General features: G+C 35.0%; 1 protein-coding gene across 1 annotated transcript; it reads left to right on the forward strand.

The window, feature by feature from the left end:
* The first annotated feature begins 488 nt into the window (after positions 1-488).
* On the forward strand, positions 489-15,430 carry LOC18602419 (uncharacterized). The gene is made up of 16 exons (XM_088802835.1): positions 489-1,696; positions 4,525-4,583; positions 5,275-5,382; positions 9,316-9,957; positions 10,038-10,172; positions 10,683-12,588; positions 13,030-13,064; positions 13,156-13,266; positions 13,356-13,413; positions 13,523-13,671; positions 13,786-13,868; positions 13,947-14,058; positions 14,319-14,411; positions 14,519-14,599; positions 14,705-14,931; positions 15,023-15,430. Exons 1-16 carry the CDS (start codon positions 649-651, stop codon positions 15,165-15,167), a joined length of 4,992 nt encoding a protein of 1,663 aa, XP_088658961.1. The 5' UTR covers positions 489-648; the 3' UTR covers positions 15,168-15,430.
* Positions 15,431-15,853: the final 423 nt, after the last annotated feature.

Below are 15,853 nucleotides of genomic sequence, written 5' to 3' on the forward strand. Positions count from 1 at the left end.
AATTTATTTTTTATACCAATTATTCAAGTAAAATAAAAAGTTTATCCCAAAAAAAATATATGATAAGTTGTTACTTTTGAAAAAAAGATGGAGATACACGAGGGAAAGCCAAAGGAAGAAATTGGATTTTATTAAGCTCGGTTTAGATTTTGTTCTATTGGTTTGAACATGCCATGAATGATCAATTGTAGCTAGTGAGATGACAGATGAGGCAACTAATAAGTTGTTTTGTGCAATGAGTTTGTTTTGCTTTGGTTGACTAGTCTAATTCATTTTAAAAACAGAATGGATTGCAGAGCGACTAATATTTAATTTAATATTAATTCGACAAACGGAATGGTTGACTAGTCCAATTCTGATTGAAAACTGCTTGTAGTAATTTCCACGAAGTCGCGTGACTGATGCTTGGCTTGGAATATGGGGGGTCCCTCAATTCCGCGTGAGGTGTGGGGACAAGCTATTGCTGGAAAAGTTGTCATCTTCTTATATTTCAAGGTGCAAATGTTTGATGCCCCCGAATTTGTTTTACTTTCTTAATCTCAACTTCATTGGCGCCTCCAAGTTTGCTTTTCCTTGATTCCAAATTTTATCTGCACTGTCTTATTACCAGTTTTGCCTCGACCAAATTTCTAGTATTTCCGTACAGTGATGGCCTCTTCTGCTTTAGACGCCTTAGTCGCCTGCGCTAAAGCTATTCAAGACGAGAATCTGACTCTTGCCGACTCACTCCTGGAGCGGATCTGGAATCTTGCTGCCGACCAATCCTGCCGGCAAGAAAGCGATGTTGTGAAATACTTTGCGGAAGCTCTAGTTCGCCGAGCTTACGGAATTTCTTCTGCCAGTGCCTATTTCACTTTGCTGACTCCTCCACCCATTTATTTCCTTTATAATTTTTCCTGCGATGCCATCAACACTGCCTGTATGGGAAAGAAACGATTGCACCTCATTACCTTCTTATTCCGACCTTTATATTATTGGAGATACTTGTTTAGATCACTAGCTAATGCTTCCGGTGATTTTCTATCAGTCCGTGTAAGTGTCATAGTATCACCATTTCTGGAAAAAATAGTAAAATTCCAACAAGAAAAAAGTAAGCACTATCTCACTACGGCGGCCATGGGACATGGAATTAAGTTGGAGGACTTGAGAGTGGTTTATGCCAATAGTTTGGGTGATGTGGATGCGTCTAAGGCGGATTTCACAAGGACAACGGATGAGGCCGTAATCGTCTATTATCACTGTAAACTTCACCAGTTGCTGGCAGATGCAAGAGTAATGGAGAGAGAGTTGTTAAAGTTGAGGCAGATAAACCCAGAGATTGTGATTATAGAAGAGCAATATGCTGACCATAATGACTCCAATTTCATCAAACGGTTGGAGAAATCTTTTCAATATTACTTCAATTTTTTGGAATTTTACAAATTAATGTATTGTAGACAACAGATAGTAAACATCGTGGGATGTGAAGGGACAGACCGACTTGAGCGACACCAGACTTTGGCTCAATGGCGATCCCTCTTGCGAGCGAATGGCCTTCTTCCAGTTCCACTGGCGCCGGATATCGTGTCTGGGGAGCATGAGGATATTGGGTGTGTGGTTTTTCAAAACGACGATGGCCTATTGCATTTCACATCGGCTTGGAAACTCACAGATGCGGTGGACCACTTCAATCCAATCAGCTATAACCCTATCCAAGGTATATTTCTTATGCAATGTTTTACAAAGTAGAATAAATAAATTCACATTCCATTATATTCATGTTTTATAGCGCCCATAATGATAATACAATTATCTATAGGTTATATACTTTTTTAGGGCAATTACGCAAGTTCATTATTTGATCCATCTCCCTTTTGATGACATAAAGCTACCTAAATCTCATATTTTATGTCCTTGATTTTCACAAAATTTAAGAAAAAAATTTCAAATCAGTCTATCTTATATTAAAATTTTATATACCATTTTATAAAAAAAATGATGTTTCAAGGTTTTTAATAACAAAAGAGTAAAAAAAATCATTGAAAGTAAATTTGAAATATATATAAAAAGGAGTAGTTTGTGTTCAAGAAAAAAAAAAACATAACTTTGACACATCGAAAAGAAATAAAAGGGACTAAGAAAATGGGATGGAGGGAGTATAGTTAAAATTATTCTTTGATTTGTTAAAATCTTTTGAATAAATCAACTAGAAAATATACTTTATTTTCCAAAGTATTGATACAATGAAATTTTAATTTAGGATTAAGGAATAAGAATCAAATTTATCAGTATCTAATTTGGTGATTAAATTTTACCATCAAACTTTGAATGACTAATATTGACACCATTTAAATCAGTCAAAAAGTAAAAAGAAAAAATGTTTCCTGAAATATTTCTTAATTTTCAATAACATAAAAGTAATAAATTTGGATATTTGAAAAAATAAAAATAAAAAAGAAAATATGGACATGAAGTTTTTTTTCCTTTCCTCTTCTTCCTTTCCCTTTTCTCTTTTGTTTTTTCTTTTTTAGCATGACTATTATAAGTACCAAATTTTGCAGTTTAATAAATGAAAAATTAAAATATAATTTCCATTTTAATGAAGTGAAATTTTCATAAAAAATTAGGAAAGAATATCAGTTGGCACAAAAAGTGTCAATCAATAGTTCAAAAATTTTAGGGTAACTATCAATTTGGATAGATTTTTAATTTTTTTTCACTTTTTGACTATTTAAAGTGTCGATCAACTTAGGCTTGAATTCAGAAAATTAGTGAATTTGACCAAACTTACAGTATTGATCAACACATAATGTAAATCGACACTACATTTTTCAGATCGATTTATTTTTAATTTTTTTGAATTATCTAATGATTTATTTTTAAAATGATAAATCTCTTAAAAATTATAATTTTTATTAGAAGATAAAATTTAAAATTTTCATGAAATCTGAGTTGTTCATCACCTGATCCTGACCGTCCACTCCATTTCATCTCAGCAATTAATACTCCATCATATTTCTACCTACCTCATAATTTATTAGATATCCTCGCCTCTCCTCTTCTACTGCTAGAAATTCCCACAGCAATTTGGTAACTTACAAGTTAAAGGAGTTCAGAAGTCCAAGAATCTAAGAGTCTAAGCGAGCCCAAAATGTCCATTCGAGCTTAGATGAGCCCACAATGTCCCTACAAACCCAAACGACTCTACACCAATCTAAAAGATCCAGACGAGTCCAGACTCTCAAAAAGCCTAGCCTGTGACTCATTCAATTCAATCCAAGGCCATGCTGAATCAACTCTTAGACCTAGATCCAAGCAAGTTCCTCTTGGTAATAATATCCAAACCTGCATGACAGACATAGATAGAACTTGTCCATATGAACGTTTATCATGTAGGCACATTAGTAGACATGATAAAATGTTGAGGTTTAGGATTATAATTATATGCCATATAGAAAAATGTTGTTATAAAATTGTCACAGATTGTATGCAATTAAGGTTTATGACATTTAGATATAGTTCAGGTTGCTATCCTATATGCTATAACATGAACTAGTCCATGTAATTTTATAGTCATGAACTATGCCATCTAGTTTTAGGATCATGAGAGTATGTTATATATGCAGTTTGAACAATATAATATGCAACGTAGTTTTAAAGATGTTTTCATCATTCAATATGTCATATAACTCTAAGTACATATATTTTTGACATATATTATGCCATATAAATTTAGGGGCATTCTTGTCATTTGGCATGTCATGTAGTTAGGGCATTTTCATCACGTTGTACCTTATATAGTACATGTATACATAAAATCTCTAATATGTATTATGTTCTTATGTAATTTTCAAGTTTAAGATTTAGTAGTTAAATTTTGATTTCATCATTTTAATGGTGACCAACCTACACCAAATATTAGCGTCCACTCTTCTTTTTTATTCCATTTCTCTATCCTTGTTCCTTTTGTCTCTCCTCGAAGGTTTTCATAATTTTTGTGCCGAATTTGGTCGACCAACATTAGATAAGGCATTGGTGACCACTGGTCAGACCCAGACCCCTGCTTTTCGTCCTTTCCCCATGTCGCTTTGCTCCTCTCTTTCCCCTCGCTACTTGGCTATTCTCTCTCTCTGATTCTTTCTTCCCTCATTTTCTCAGTCTTCGTAATCCTTTCCCTCTTTTTTTTTTATTCGTTGCCCTCTCACCATCCCAAATCAAGCTGGCTGACTCTAGGTCGATGTGGACGACCAAACCAAGCTTTAAATTTTCCCATCCCTTTCCTCACTTCTATTTTTCTATCTCTCTTCTCCTTCTTGTATGGCAACAGAATATTCTACATTCATTACATTTTTTACTGTACTGTTAAAATTGCACTAATAGAAAATGATTGGTAAAATTTGACCATAAAACTAGTAATGTAGGAGAGTGATAAATTGGATCCTTGACCCTTAATGCATCTTCATTGGCCTTTCTTTACTTAATTGTTATTTAGCTTAGAAATTATATTTTGTATAATGATAACACTTTCATAAACTTTCATTGTAGGTTTCAATCCAAATCCTGCATTAGAAGATACAGTTCGAACTTTACAAGTTGACCGACAGGTACTAACTTTTTTTTCCTTTATTTTTGTTTCAAGTCTCTTAAACAACGCCTTATAAGATTTCCACTTTAGTTTTAACTTACAAAATTTCCTCATTATAGGATAAGGTCCAAATTTACCACTCTAATTAGGGTGATTGATCAAATATAGCATCTATCTCCAAACGATTGAAATTTTAGCACTATACTTTTTAATTTGATTCAACATAGTCAAAATTAGAAAATTTCTTTATTTCTTCCTGGAGTATTTTTTTTTAGTTAAATTTTTATCATTTTTGAATCAAATTAAAAAATATAGTGATAAAATTGTACTTGTTCAAAGATGAGTAGTAAATTTTATTTTATTGAATCATTAAAGAATTTAAACTAGTTTTGTAATCTCATAAATATTTAAATTCATTAATAATTCAAAAAAAAATTCCTAGTTTTGATTTAGCTAGATTTAAATTTTATTAAGAATGTTTTACTTTTTTTAAAGTAAAGAAAATTTTACTTTAGTAAATAGTTCAAGATTAATAAGGAAATTGATAGATAAAAATTAGTCAATAATTAATTTAATAAGAATATTATCAATTAAAGAAAATTTACTTGAATAAAGACTTCAATGTTACTAACCAAATAAATAAAAATCAGTTAACGTTTCAATTTAATAAAAAATCTTAGTAATTCATTATTACCTTTTTTAATTAACAGGCGTCCTCATTGAATGGATTGGCTGCTTTTGCTGAGATATATGACATGTTAGAAGATGTATGTTTGAAATATGAGCTTCCATTGGCTTTAACATGGGTGAAGGGAACTGTTAGGATAGTCTTGAATTGTGATTTAATTAGGATTGTTTAATTCTAATTAAATTAGTATACCTTATAAATAGTCTTTAAATCTAGTTAGATTAGAATAACAATTTCTAATTCTATTAGGATAAGATTCCTAATTATATTAGGATAAGGTTATTGTATTTGATACTATAAAAGGACCCTATGGGTTAAAGAATAATAATCACCTAGATTTAGAGAGAGTGATTTAGGTGTACGTGGGATAAGGGTTATGAGTTTGAGACTGTTCTTGTAATCTCCTGATTTTTCTCTTAGTGAATTTTTCTCTGTTGTTGTGCCCGTGGACGTAGGTCATCAAAAGACCGAACCACGTAAATTCTTGTGTTCTTGTGGGTGTGCTTGATTTCTTTCTTTCTTTATTCTATTGATTGGGTTAGATCTTGGGCAATTCTTTAGAGACAATTCCGCAATTTCCCAACAAACTGGTATCAGAGCTTCAAGGTCTTGGATCAATCTGAATCTCGCTATGGCAACTTCGTCGACCAAGTATGAGATTGAAAAGTTTAATGGAAGAAACGATTTCAGCCTGTGGCGTGTTAAGATGCGCGCATTGCTAGTGCAACAAGGACTGTTGAAGGCACTGAAGGGAAAAGAGCATCTTCCCTCGAATTTATCTGATGGTGAGAAAGATGACCTTATGGAAAAAGCACATAGTGCTATTCTCCTTGCTTTGTCTGATGAGGTGCTAAGAGAAGTCACGGATGAAGAATCTGCTGCTGCAGTGTGGTTTAAACTCGAAAGTATTTATATGACCAAGTCCCTGACGAATCGGCTTTATATGAAGCAACGATTGTATACTCTAAAGATGAGTGAAGGTACGTCCGTTAATACCCACATTGATGAATTTAATAGAGTTATTCTTGATTTAAAGAATATCGATGTTAAAATTGAGGATGAGGACCTAGCTCTAATTCTTTTATGTTCTTTGCCTCCATCGTATGAAAATTTCGTGGATACTATGCTTTACGGCCGAGACACTCTCACTTTCGAGGATGTAAGGGCATCTTTAAATTCCAAGGAATTAAAGAAGAAAGTTGGTGGTATTCGGAATGAAAATCAAGCAGAAGGTTTGGTTGTAAATAGAGGTAGAGGTAAAGAGAAAGGCTTAGACAGAAAAGGTAAATCTAGAGCAAAAGGGAAAACTTGCTGGAATTGTGGTCAGAAAGGGCATTTTCGTCAAGACTGTATCAAATTCAAGGATGATGAAAAGTTTAATAAGTCTGAGAATACTGCAAACGTGGTTGGAGATGACTTTGATACTTTTGAGGAAACTGATAATGTTCTTGCAATTACTAATTGTAACCTGATGGATACATGGATCTTGGATTCGGCTTGTTGCTTTCATATATGTCCTAGGCGTGATTGGTTTACAACTTATCAATCTGTTAATATGGGCACTGTACAATTAGGAGATGATTTCTCTCTCTCAGTTGTTGGAATTGGCACAATTAGAATCAAGATGTTTGATGGTATGGTAAGAACACTTGAGGTAAAACATGTCCCTGACATGAAAAAGAATTTAATATCCTTGAGTTTGTTAGATAAGAAGGGCTACAAATATAGTGGCCAAGATGGTGTCTTGAATGTATCTAAAGGAGCCTTAACTATCATGAAGGGCAAGTTATCCGGTGACCTTTATTGTCTAGTGGGAAACACGGTCATTGAAACTGTTTCTGTGGTCTCATCTAATGATACTGAAGATGATGTAACACGTTTATGGAATATGAGATTTGGTCATATGAGCGAGAGAGGGATTAGAAAACTAAGTAAGCATAGTTTGCTGTGTGGTCAAAAGAGTGGAAAGCTAGATTTCTGTGAGCAACATAGAGTGAAATTTAGCACTAAAACTCATCAAACCAGGGGTACAGTAAACTACATCTATTTAGATTTGTGGGATCCTTCTCCGGTGGTATCAAAAGGTGGATCATTATACATGTGGATCTTTATTGATGATTTTTCAAGAAAGGTGTGGACGTATCTTCTAAAGGCTATGAGTGAAGTGTTAACCACCTTTTTGCATTGGAAGGTATTGATCGAGAAGCAGACTAAGAAAAGGATCGAGAGCTTTCGAACAAACAAAGGTTTGAAATTTTGCAAAGGTGAGTTTGGTCTATTCTACAAGAATGAGAAAATCGTTAGACATCGCACTGTCGACAAAACACCATATCAAAACGATATTGTAGAATTGATGAAGAAAACACTTTTGGAGAGAGCAAAATACGTGTTCTCAAATGTTGGCCTAACCAAAGTATTTTGGACAGAAGCTATCAACAAGGCTTGTTACTTGGTAAATCGGTCTCCATCAACTGCAATTGAATTTAAGACTCCCAAGGAAGTTTGGTCTGGTAAGCCTGCTGATTATTTTATATTGAGAGTATTTGGTTGTCCTGTTCATGTTCATGTGAGTGATGGTAAACTTGAGTTGAGGGCGACAGAGTGCATATTCCTAGGCTATGCATATGGGGTGAAGGGTTATTGGTTGTGGTGTACTGATTGTAAGTTCCCCAAGTTTATGGTGAGTCGGGATGTTACCTTTGACAAGTCTGCATTACTTTGTGGGATAAAGTCTAGAATTGCAAACACATCAGACCAAGAAGTTGGCAAGCAGGTGGAGCTTGAAATCAATGCTCTTGTGACAGTGCGAGATGATAGTGAAATCCAGAAAGAATTGCAAGAGGTACAAGAATTGGTATCTCAACGAAGCATTACTTGTATTGATGGTGATTTTGATTCTTATGTTTTATTTGTGGAAGTAGAGATTGAAGAGCCTTACTTTTATCATGAGAAAATTATATATGTCGAGTCTTCTAAGAAGATTGAGTCTCTACACTGGGATCAAACATGGGAGCTTGTGAAAACACCTAAAGTTACTATTGAAGTTGGCTTAGTGTGTGAAGGAGGTGCAAACATTAGTCGTAATGTGGTTGGCTTCTCCAAATCAGATTTTGCTGGTGATCTAGATAGTAGAAGATCTCAAACGGGGTATGTGTTCACTCTCTCAGGATCTGCAATCAGTTGGAAAGCAGTTCTTCAATCAACCTTTGCTTTGTCTACAACTGAAGCTGAATATATGGCTGTGACCGAGGCAGTGAAGGAGGCTTTGTGGCTTAAAGGCTTGGTTAGTGATCTTGGTTTTGAACAAACACAAACAGTTGTGTTTTGTGATAGTCAAAGTGCTATACATTTGACTAAAAATCAGATGTTTCATGAGAGAACCAAACACATCCAAGTCAAGTGTAACTTCGTTCGAGAGATTATTTCTAAAGGTGAGATTGTAGTAAAGAAAATAGCTACAGATGAAAATCCGGCAGATATGCTAACTAAGTCAGTTTCTGGGATAAAGTTCAAGCATTGCTTGGACTTGATCGGTGTTCGTAGTGCTTGAGGCCCATTGGGGCAGTGGCGGTGTCGACAGAGATTGGTTCGTAAGGTGGAGCTTGGTGAATTCAAGCCTAAGGTGGAGATTTGTTAGGATAGTCTTGAATTGTGATTTAATTAGGATTGTTTAATTCTAATTAAATTAGTATACCTTATAAATAGTCTTTAAATCTAGTTAGATTAGAATAACAATTTCTAATTCTATTAGGATAAGATTCCTAATTATATTAGGATAAGGTTATTGTATTTGATACTATAAAAGGACCCTATGGGTTAAAGAATAATAATCACCTAGATTTAGAGAGAGTGATTTAGGTGTACGTGGGATAAGGGTTATGAGTTTGAGACTGTTCTTGTAATCTCCTGATTTTTCTCTTAGTGAATTTTTCTCTGTTGTTGTGCCCGTGGACGTAGGTCATCAAAAGACCGAACCACGTAAATTTTTGTGTTCTTGTGGGTGTGCTTGATTTCTTTCTTTCTTTATTCTATTGATTGGGTTAGATCTTGGGCAATTCTTTAGAGACAATTCCGTAATTTCCCAACAGGAACCCCGAATGGAATCATGTCAGGTCTAAACAAGAAACGTTCTCTATCCATCGAAACTACTTACTCTTATATTAATTATTATTACGATGAGAATCCTCGTCCGTATGAGCGTTTCCTGGAAAAATGTGCACAAGGTAATCTTCCACGATGTGAAGATACTGCTGGACAAGCGCTTCAATCAAATGAGCCCTTCCTTTTTGAACCAAATATTACTGAGCTTAGGAGCAATCCATTTGCTGAGGCTGCACAGAAGGCAGGCTTGCATGCGGCCCTTGCAATCTGTCTAGTCAACCATTATACTGATGATGTTTATATACTAGAATTCTTTTTGTCCTCATCTGAGGAAAAACTTGAGGAACCAAAATCCTTGGCACTTCGTATCTTCGAAGACTTGAAAAAAATGAAGACAAAGTTTGTAAAGCTAAGAGTTCATGGCACTGAAGTCGGTTTGCAGGAAGAAGCCATTCCAAACATTCCTTGGGAGGAGATGCCAATGAGAAGCTCTCCACCAGCTACCTCTAACGACCAATTTTTAAATTCCAACGCATCAAGGTCTCTGAATGTAGTTGAACTAAAGGATCGTCATGTAGTGGAAATACAAGGGCCTCATGGGCAGGTACCCTTCTTAATTGTATTTACATTATCTTATTCTAAGGTCATCAATTAGCATTCACGGACAATAACATTTGGTTTTAGGAGGCAGCGACTTCAAATTTCCACCCTGCGTATCTATCCATACATGCTTCATCAATGGCTGGCGCAGAACACTTTAATGCAACCAATTTAAGGAGCTATAACGGATTACTGGAAACACATGAGCCTCAACTGCAGGTAAGCGGTCATTCCTTAATCACTACTCATATTGAAGGTGACAATTGGATTAGGGACTCTTATTTCTCCATAAATCTAGAGAAAAAAATGTACAGTATATAGTTACAGTAAGAACGTATTAACTAACTTGAAGTTTTACAAGGAAACATCAGGAACGTAACTTGAGAAGTAGCACTTCAATTAGTTGTCCTTCGTCCTCTTCCTCTGTCTCTCAGTGAAAAATGGCTATTGGTTGGATAGCTGCCAACATCAATGTATGCATAATGCCTGCATAAATATAAAAAATTAAGTGGTTGATGCTTAAGTTAAGTCTCCAAATGATTATATAATGCTATATGAAACTTTAGTTGTTGTAATGTGCTTTGAAGGTCTAATTTGTATTCAAATGATTTTGGATTTAATTTGGTAAAGAGTTCTCTGACTAGTTTGTACTCTGGTTTTAGTATGCACTGGTAATTTGATTTTTATTTGTACGCACAACTTATTTTCAGTTTGTCTACTTTTTGAAAGGAAATCAGAGAAAAGAATGGGATTTTTCAGACTATTTCCAATATTGACCACGAGATGGTGAAAGCAAACAGGGAGAACTCTGCACTCCCACGAACCAAACAGAGAAAGTTGGTATCTAAAGTTTGGAAGGAATTCACTAAGTTTGAAGAAAATGGAAAACAATTGGCCAAATGTAATCATTGTAGGAAAGACTTAACGGGGTCAAGCGCGAGTGGAACCACACACTTGAAAAATCATTTGGAAAGATGTCCAAGGAAGAAAAATGAATATCAGGAAAGACAATTGAAACTTTCAGTTAAAACAGGTGATTTAACAAATCGAGATACGAGCGAAGGAAACTCAATGTTTGATCAGGAAAAGAGCCGCTTGGATTTAGTGAAAATGATTATTAAGCATCAATATCCATTGGATGTGGCTGAGCAAGAATTTTTTAAATCTTTTGTGCAAAATTTGCAGCCGATGTTTGAATTTCAATCGCAAGCAACTATTATATCTGACATACATCACATCTATGAGGAAGAGAAGAAGAAACTTCAACAATGTTTTGCTCAGTTTGCTTGTAAGTTCAGTTTGACAATTAGTTTGTGGAAGGACAATCTTAGAAAGAATGCATATTGTTGTTTGATAGCCCACTTTGTTGATGATGATTGGGAATTGAGGAGGAAGATTCTTGTCTTCAAAAATCTGGAGCATAACTATGGCACAGGGTCTATAATTAGAGTTATTCAAAACTCAATTTCAGAGTGGAATATGAGCGAGAAAGTATGTTCCATAAGTGTGGATAATTCTTCTTTGAATAATGGTATACTTCAACAGATAAAAGAAAGTTGTCTTAGCGATCAAGTTTCCCTTCCTTCCTGTCATTATTATAGTAGTTGCACCCTTATTCAGGATGGATTGCATGAGATAGATGATATTCTTTTGAAGCTAAGGAAATCAATTGAATATGTTACTGAATTAGAACATGGAAAACTTAAGTTTCAAGAAGCAATAAATCAAGTGACGCTACAAGGTGGGAAATCAACAGATTATGGTCCTTTAGGGTTGGATTCGGACTTTAGCATACTTGATAGCGCTTTGGAATCAAGACAAATATTTTGTCAACTGGAGCAAATTGATGGCCATTTCAAAGTAAATCCATCAATAGAGGAATGGGAGAGGGCACTAATTCTGCACAGTTATTTGAAAGGTTTTTATGACAATTTAAGTAGTTTTAGGCAAACTCATTCCTCTACTGCAAATACGTACTTTCCCCAGCTCTGTGACATGTACAAAAAATTTCTTCAAATGGAAAAGAAAAATTATCCTTTCATGATGAAGAGGAAATTCGATGACCATTGGAGCTTATGTAATTTGGTTTTCGCTATTGCAGCCGTTCTTGACCCACGGTTAAAATTTAAATTTGTGGAGTTTTCATATGGTGAGATCTATGGTCGTGATAGTAAGAGGCAATTGAAGAGATTTCATAGAGATCTTATGGATATTTACTTTGAATATGCCTATGAACCGAGAAATCGGACCACATCTGCTTCAGTTGGTTGTTTAACAAGACAAAGTACAGAGAGTGCTAATGATTCTATTTTGGACTCCTTCAGTAGATATGCATCTGCAAGCAACTTTAATGAGGTATCCTCACGGAAGTCAGATCTTGATTGTTACTTGGAAGAGCCTTTACTCCATTTGGATGGAGCATTCTTTGATGTACTAGATTGGTGGCGTGTTAATTCTGAAAGGTTTCCTACACTGGGAAGGATGGCTCATGATCTCCTTGCAATGCCTGTGTTAGTTGTTCCACCGTGTTCGGATTTCAGTGCCGTGATCACAAATCCAGCCCACAATGGCTTGAACCCCGAGACCATGGAAGCATTAGTATGCAGCCACAACTGGTTGGAAATGCCAAAAGGAAGTAAGTCCAGTTCTAGTTTTAGCCAAAACAGAAATGTGGTTGTCTCGTTTGCTTCCTAATTCTGCACAATGAAGGATAGCCTAATAATATTAATATATATATATGAAGAGTAAAAGACCTTATCCTATGCTAAACTGCTTTAAAAACCCGTTTGAAAGACCCCGTTGACAGAGACGTGGGTCAAAACTCTAGTTTTTGTTAACATGGAACCGAGCTATTGATACCCTTTAGATAACTCTGTCAAAACTGAAACCTCGCAAGACCAATACACTCTTGCTAGAGGTATTAACACCTTGAGATAAACTAGGCAAGATGACGCTTCTAACGCACTCAACCGCTTTTGTTGCGCTATCTTGTGTGACTTGTAGCTTACACCGTTGCAACATGACAATTTTGTTAACTTTTTATGATATTGGTTTTGATTTTCACTTACTATGGCAGATGACAGAGCAAATCACGCACCAATGCAAAATACGGTATGTACATATGATATAAGTGTTCAATTAAATGTTTATAACCACAAATTCTGGAAAAACTGAGTTAGCTTAATGCATTTTCATTTGATAGGCTAAAAGGAAGTGGGAGGAGAAAGAGACTCGTGAGGTGAAAAGCTGCAAAAATTGGAATTCTGAAGAAACTAACAATGCAGACAAAGCCAAAGCTTCCTACAAAATGCTGGTTGAATGATGATTTTTCTGTCTTTTTTAATAAATATATTTTTTGAGATAATTTGGAAATTTTGTTGTTATTTCGCTTGAAATTAACAGACGAGAGCCCTTCCGTTAGAGAATGATCGGCAAGAAGGGAGGCCATTAAAATCATCAGGTATTCCAACTAAACAGGCTACTTTATTTTGGTTTCCTTACCGTTGAAAATGGCTCAAGACTTTATTAAGCCAGATTTACTGATAGAAGTTAAACCCCATTGGATACAGAACCTAATCATGGAAAAGACACTAGCGGCTTAATCGAAATACCAAATGGTAGTCCATCGTTTGACAATCAGTCCGAGTTTCAGTGCTACTCTTCTGATGAGTCTGATGGTGAAATAGCAGGGAGGGAGCAAGGAGAATGGCGTGAAGATGTACTTCATACTTCATTTCATTTTCTATTTCTTTTGGTTTTATACACTCACTATATATATATATAGTATTTTGAAGTGTATATAGTTTATAGTTTATAATTTTGATTTTTATAGGATGTTCGAAGATATTTACTCTTACCCCTTACAGAAAAGGGGCGTAAACGACTAAATAAATGGCGAAATCATAAGATGAGTGGGTATGTTATGTTGCTAGCTTAATTTGATATGGCATGTGAAGTGAATATATATAAGTTGACAGTCAAAGTTTGTGACAGAAAATTGATTGGACGAGATAAGGAGTTTGGCGTGCTGGATTACAAATTAGCACCTTTACTCACTGTTCCCCATGGTGTTGAAACTCAAGTGAAGTACTACATTGATGATTCGGTAAGTAATCATTAGATATACAGAGATTGAAGCGTAAGCTAAAGAATGGTATTAGCCTTGCTGGTAAAGATGTTCGTGGCAAAATTGTGCCACCCCTGAATCTTTATGCATCATGGTGAGGGGGTTTTAGATGCAAATCCTTAATTTCCCCTCAATTTAGTATGTATTCCACATGCTGTTACTATAGTTAATTAAGTTTTTGCCCTATTTTATTGTTTGCAAATATGTGAATACATATTAATTTTTTTGTTGTGATGCAGGTTGTTAATACATTCTTCAAATTGCTTAAGAAGAGGTCGGATAAATTTCCAAAAGCGTACGTCAGTCACTATTCATTTGACTCTTGGATAGCTGTAAGAACTTTTATCTTGTGAAGAAAAACGTTGTATTTTGAATTACAATCGTTGTGTTTTATCACGGATGCTGTTGAGTAACATGTGACCTCTTATGCAATTATCAGACTTACTTGATTGAAGGATCCAGATCAGAAAGTCAAGTATTCAGTTGGTTTAAAGATGAGAAGCTAAAAGATGTACAAAAAGTAAGCTTTTATGTTTGACAGTACAATTTTTTCTCCGCCCTTCGAAATTTCCTTTGGTTTGTAATGGCTAACGGTCGCATGCCATAATATTTTGTGATTGTATAGCTGTTTCTACCAGCATGTTTATCTGCACATTGGGTTCTTTTCTGTGTTGATACCAAGAAGCGGACATTTTCGTGGTTGGATTCAAATATATCTTCGCGAACGTATAATGTTGCTGAAAAACAAGCAATCTTAGGGTGGTTCAAAAGATGGCTACTGCCAGCCTTTGGTTATCAAAATGCAAATGAATGGCCATTTGAAATTCGTTCTGATATTCCTGAGCAAAAGAAGTAAGCCCTTCCTTCAAAATTTAGATCTCTTCCACCTTTACTGTTTCGATTTCATCTTACTATTATTTTTTCTTTATTTGTGATGCAACAGCGGGGTTGATTGCGGCCTATTTGTGATGAAGTATGCTGATTGCCTCACGCATGGTGATTTTTTCCCTTTTACACAACAACACATGCCTTACTTTCGACTTCGTACCTTCCTTGATATATACCGCGGAGGACTGCATAGTCAATAGTAAGCAAAGATGCTTCGTTTGGGGCTTAAAAGGAGGTGAGAGGAATGTCTCTTAACACCTATTGCCAAAATATTCAAGTGACATTTTTATGTGAAGCTTTTAGAAAATCGTAAAGGAAAATCATGATTAAATTTAGATCTAAAGTGTTAAGCCAAATCCAAGTGGATTGTCATGTGAGAAGCATATTAGTTTTAATTAAGTGTGATTAAACGAATGTAATTCTACAACTTGCTTTATTAATTGAAAAGGACAAATGTATTCAACTTGCTTTTCTAAACTCCAAGGACGTGGCTACTTTTCAATGATGGAATAATTTTGTTACATACAAGGTGAGAGGCAATTTTGACAAGGACAGTGCAAAGAAAACAATAAGTTTTTGTCAATAAAATCTTAATCCCTAAGTAGAACTCGCATCTACGTATCTAAAAGAAATATTTCTTCATTACTATTTTTGTTTGAGTTCATTTTGTTTTTGCTTTTTAATTGTATTTTGTCAATGGCATATAAATTATGATTTTATAATTGGTTTTTGCCAACAAAAAAAAGGGATTAGGATACTTACTACCCAAAATCAACCGTTTAGATATTAGTTAATTTAAGTGCTGATATCTAAATAAAAAACATTTAAAACTCATTTAATTAAAAAAATATTTTAAAATCTTACCAATGTCATGATTTGAACCTTT

Source organism: Theobroma cacao, unplaced genomic scaffold, assembly GCF_053813885.1.
Source record: "Theobroma cacao isolate CCN51 unplaced genomic scaffold, ASM5381388v1 tig013, whole genome shotgun sequence".
NCBI classification, from domain to species: Eukaryota; Viridiplantae; Streptophyta; class Magnoliopsida; order Malvales; family Malvaceae; genus Theobroma; species Theobroma cacao.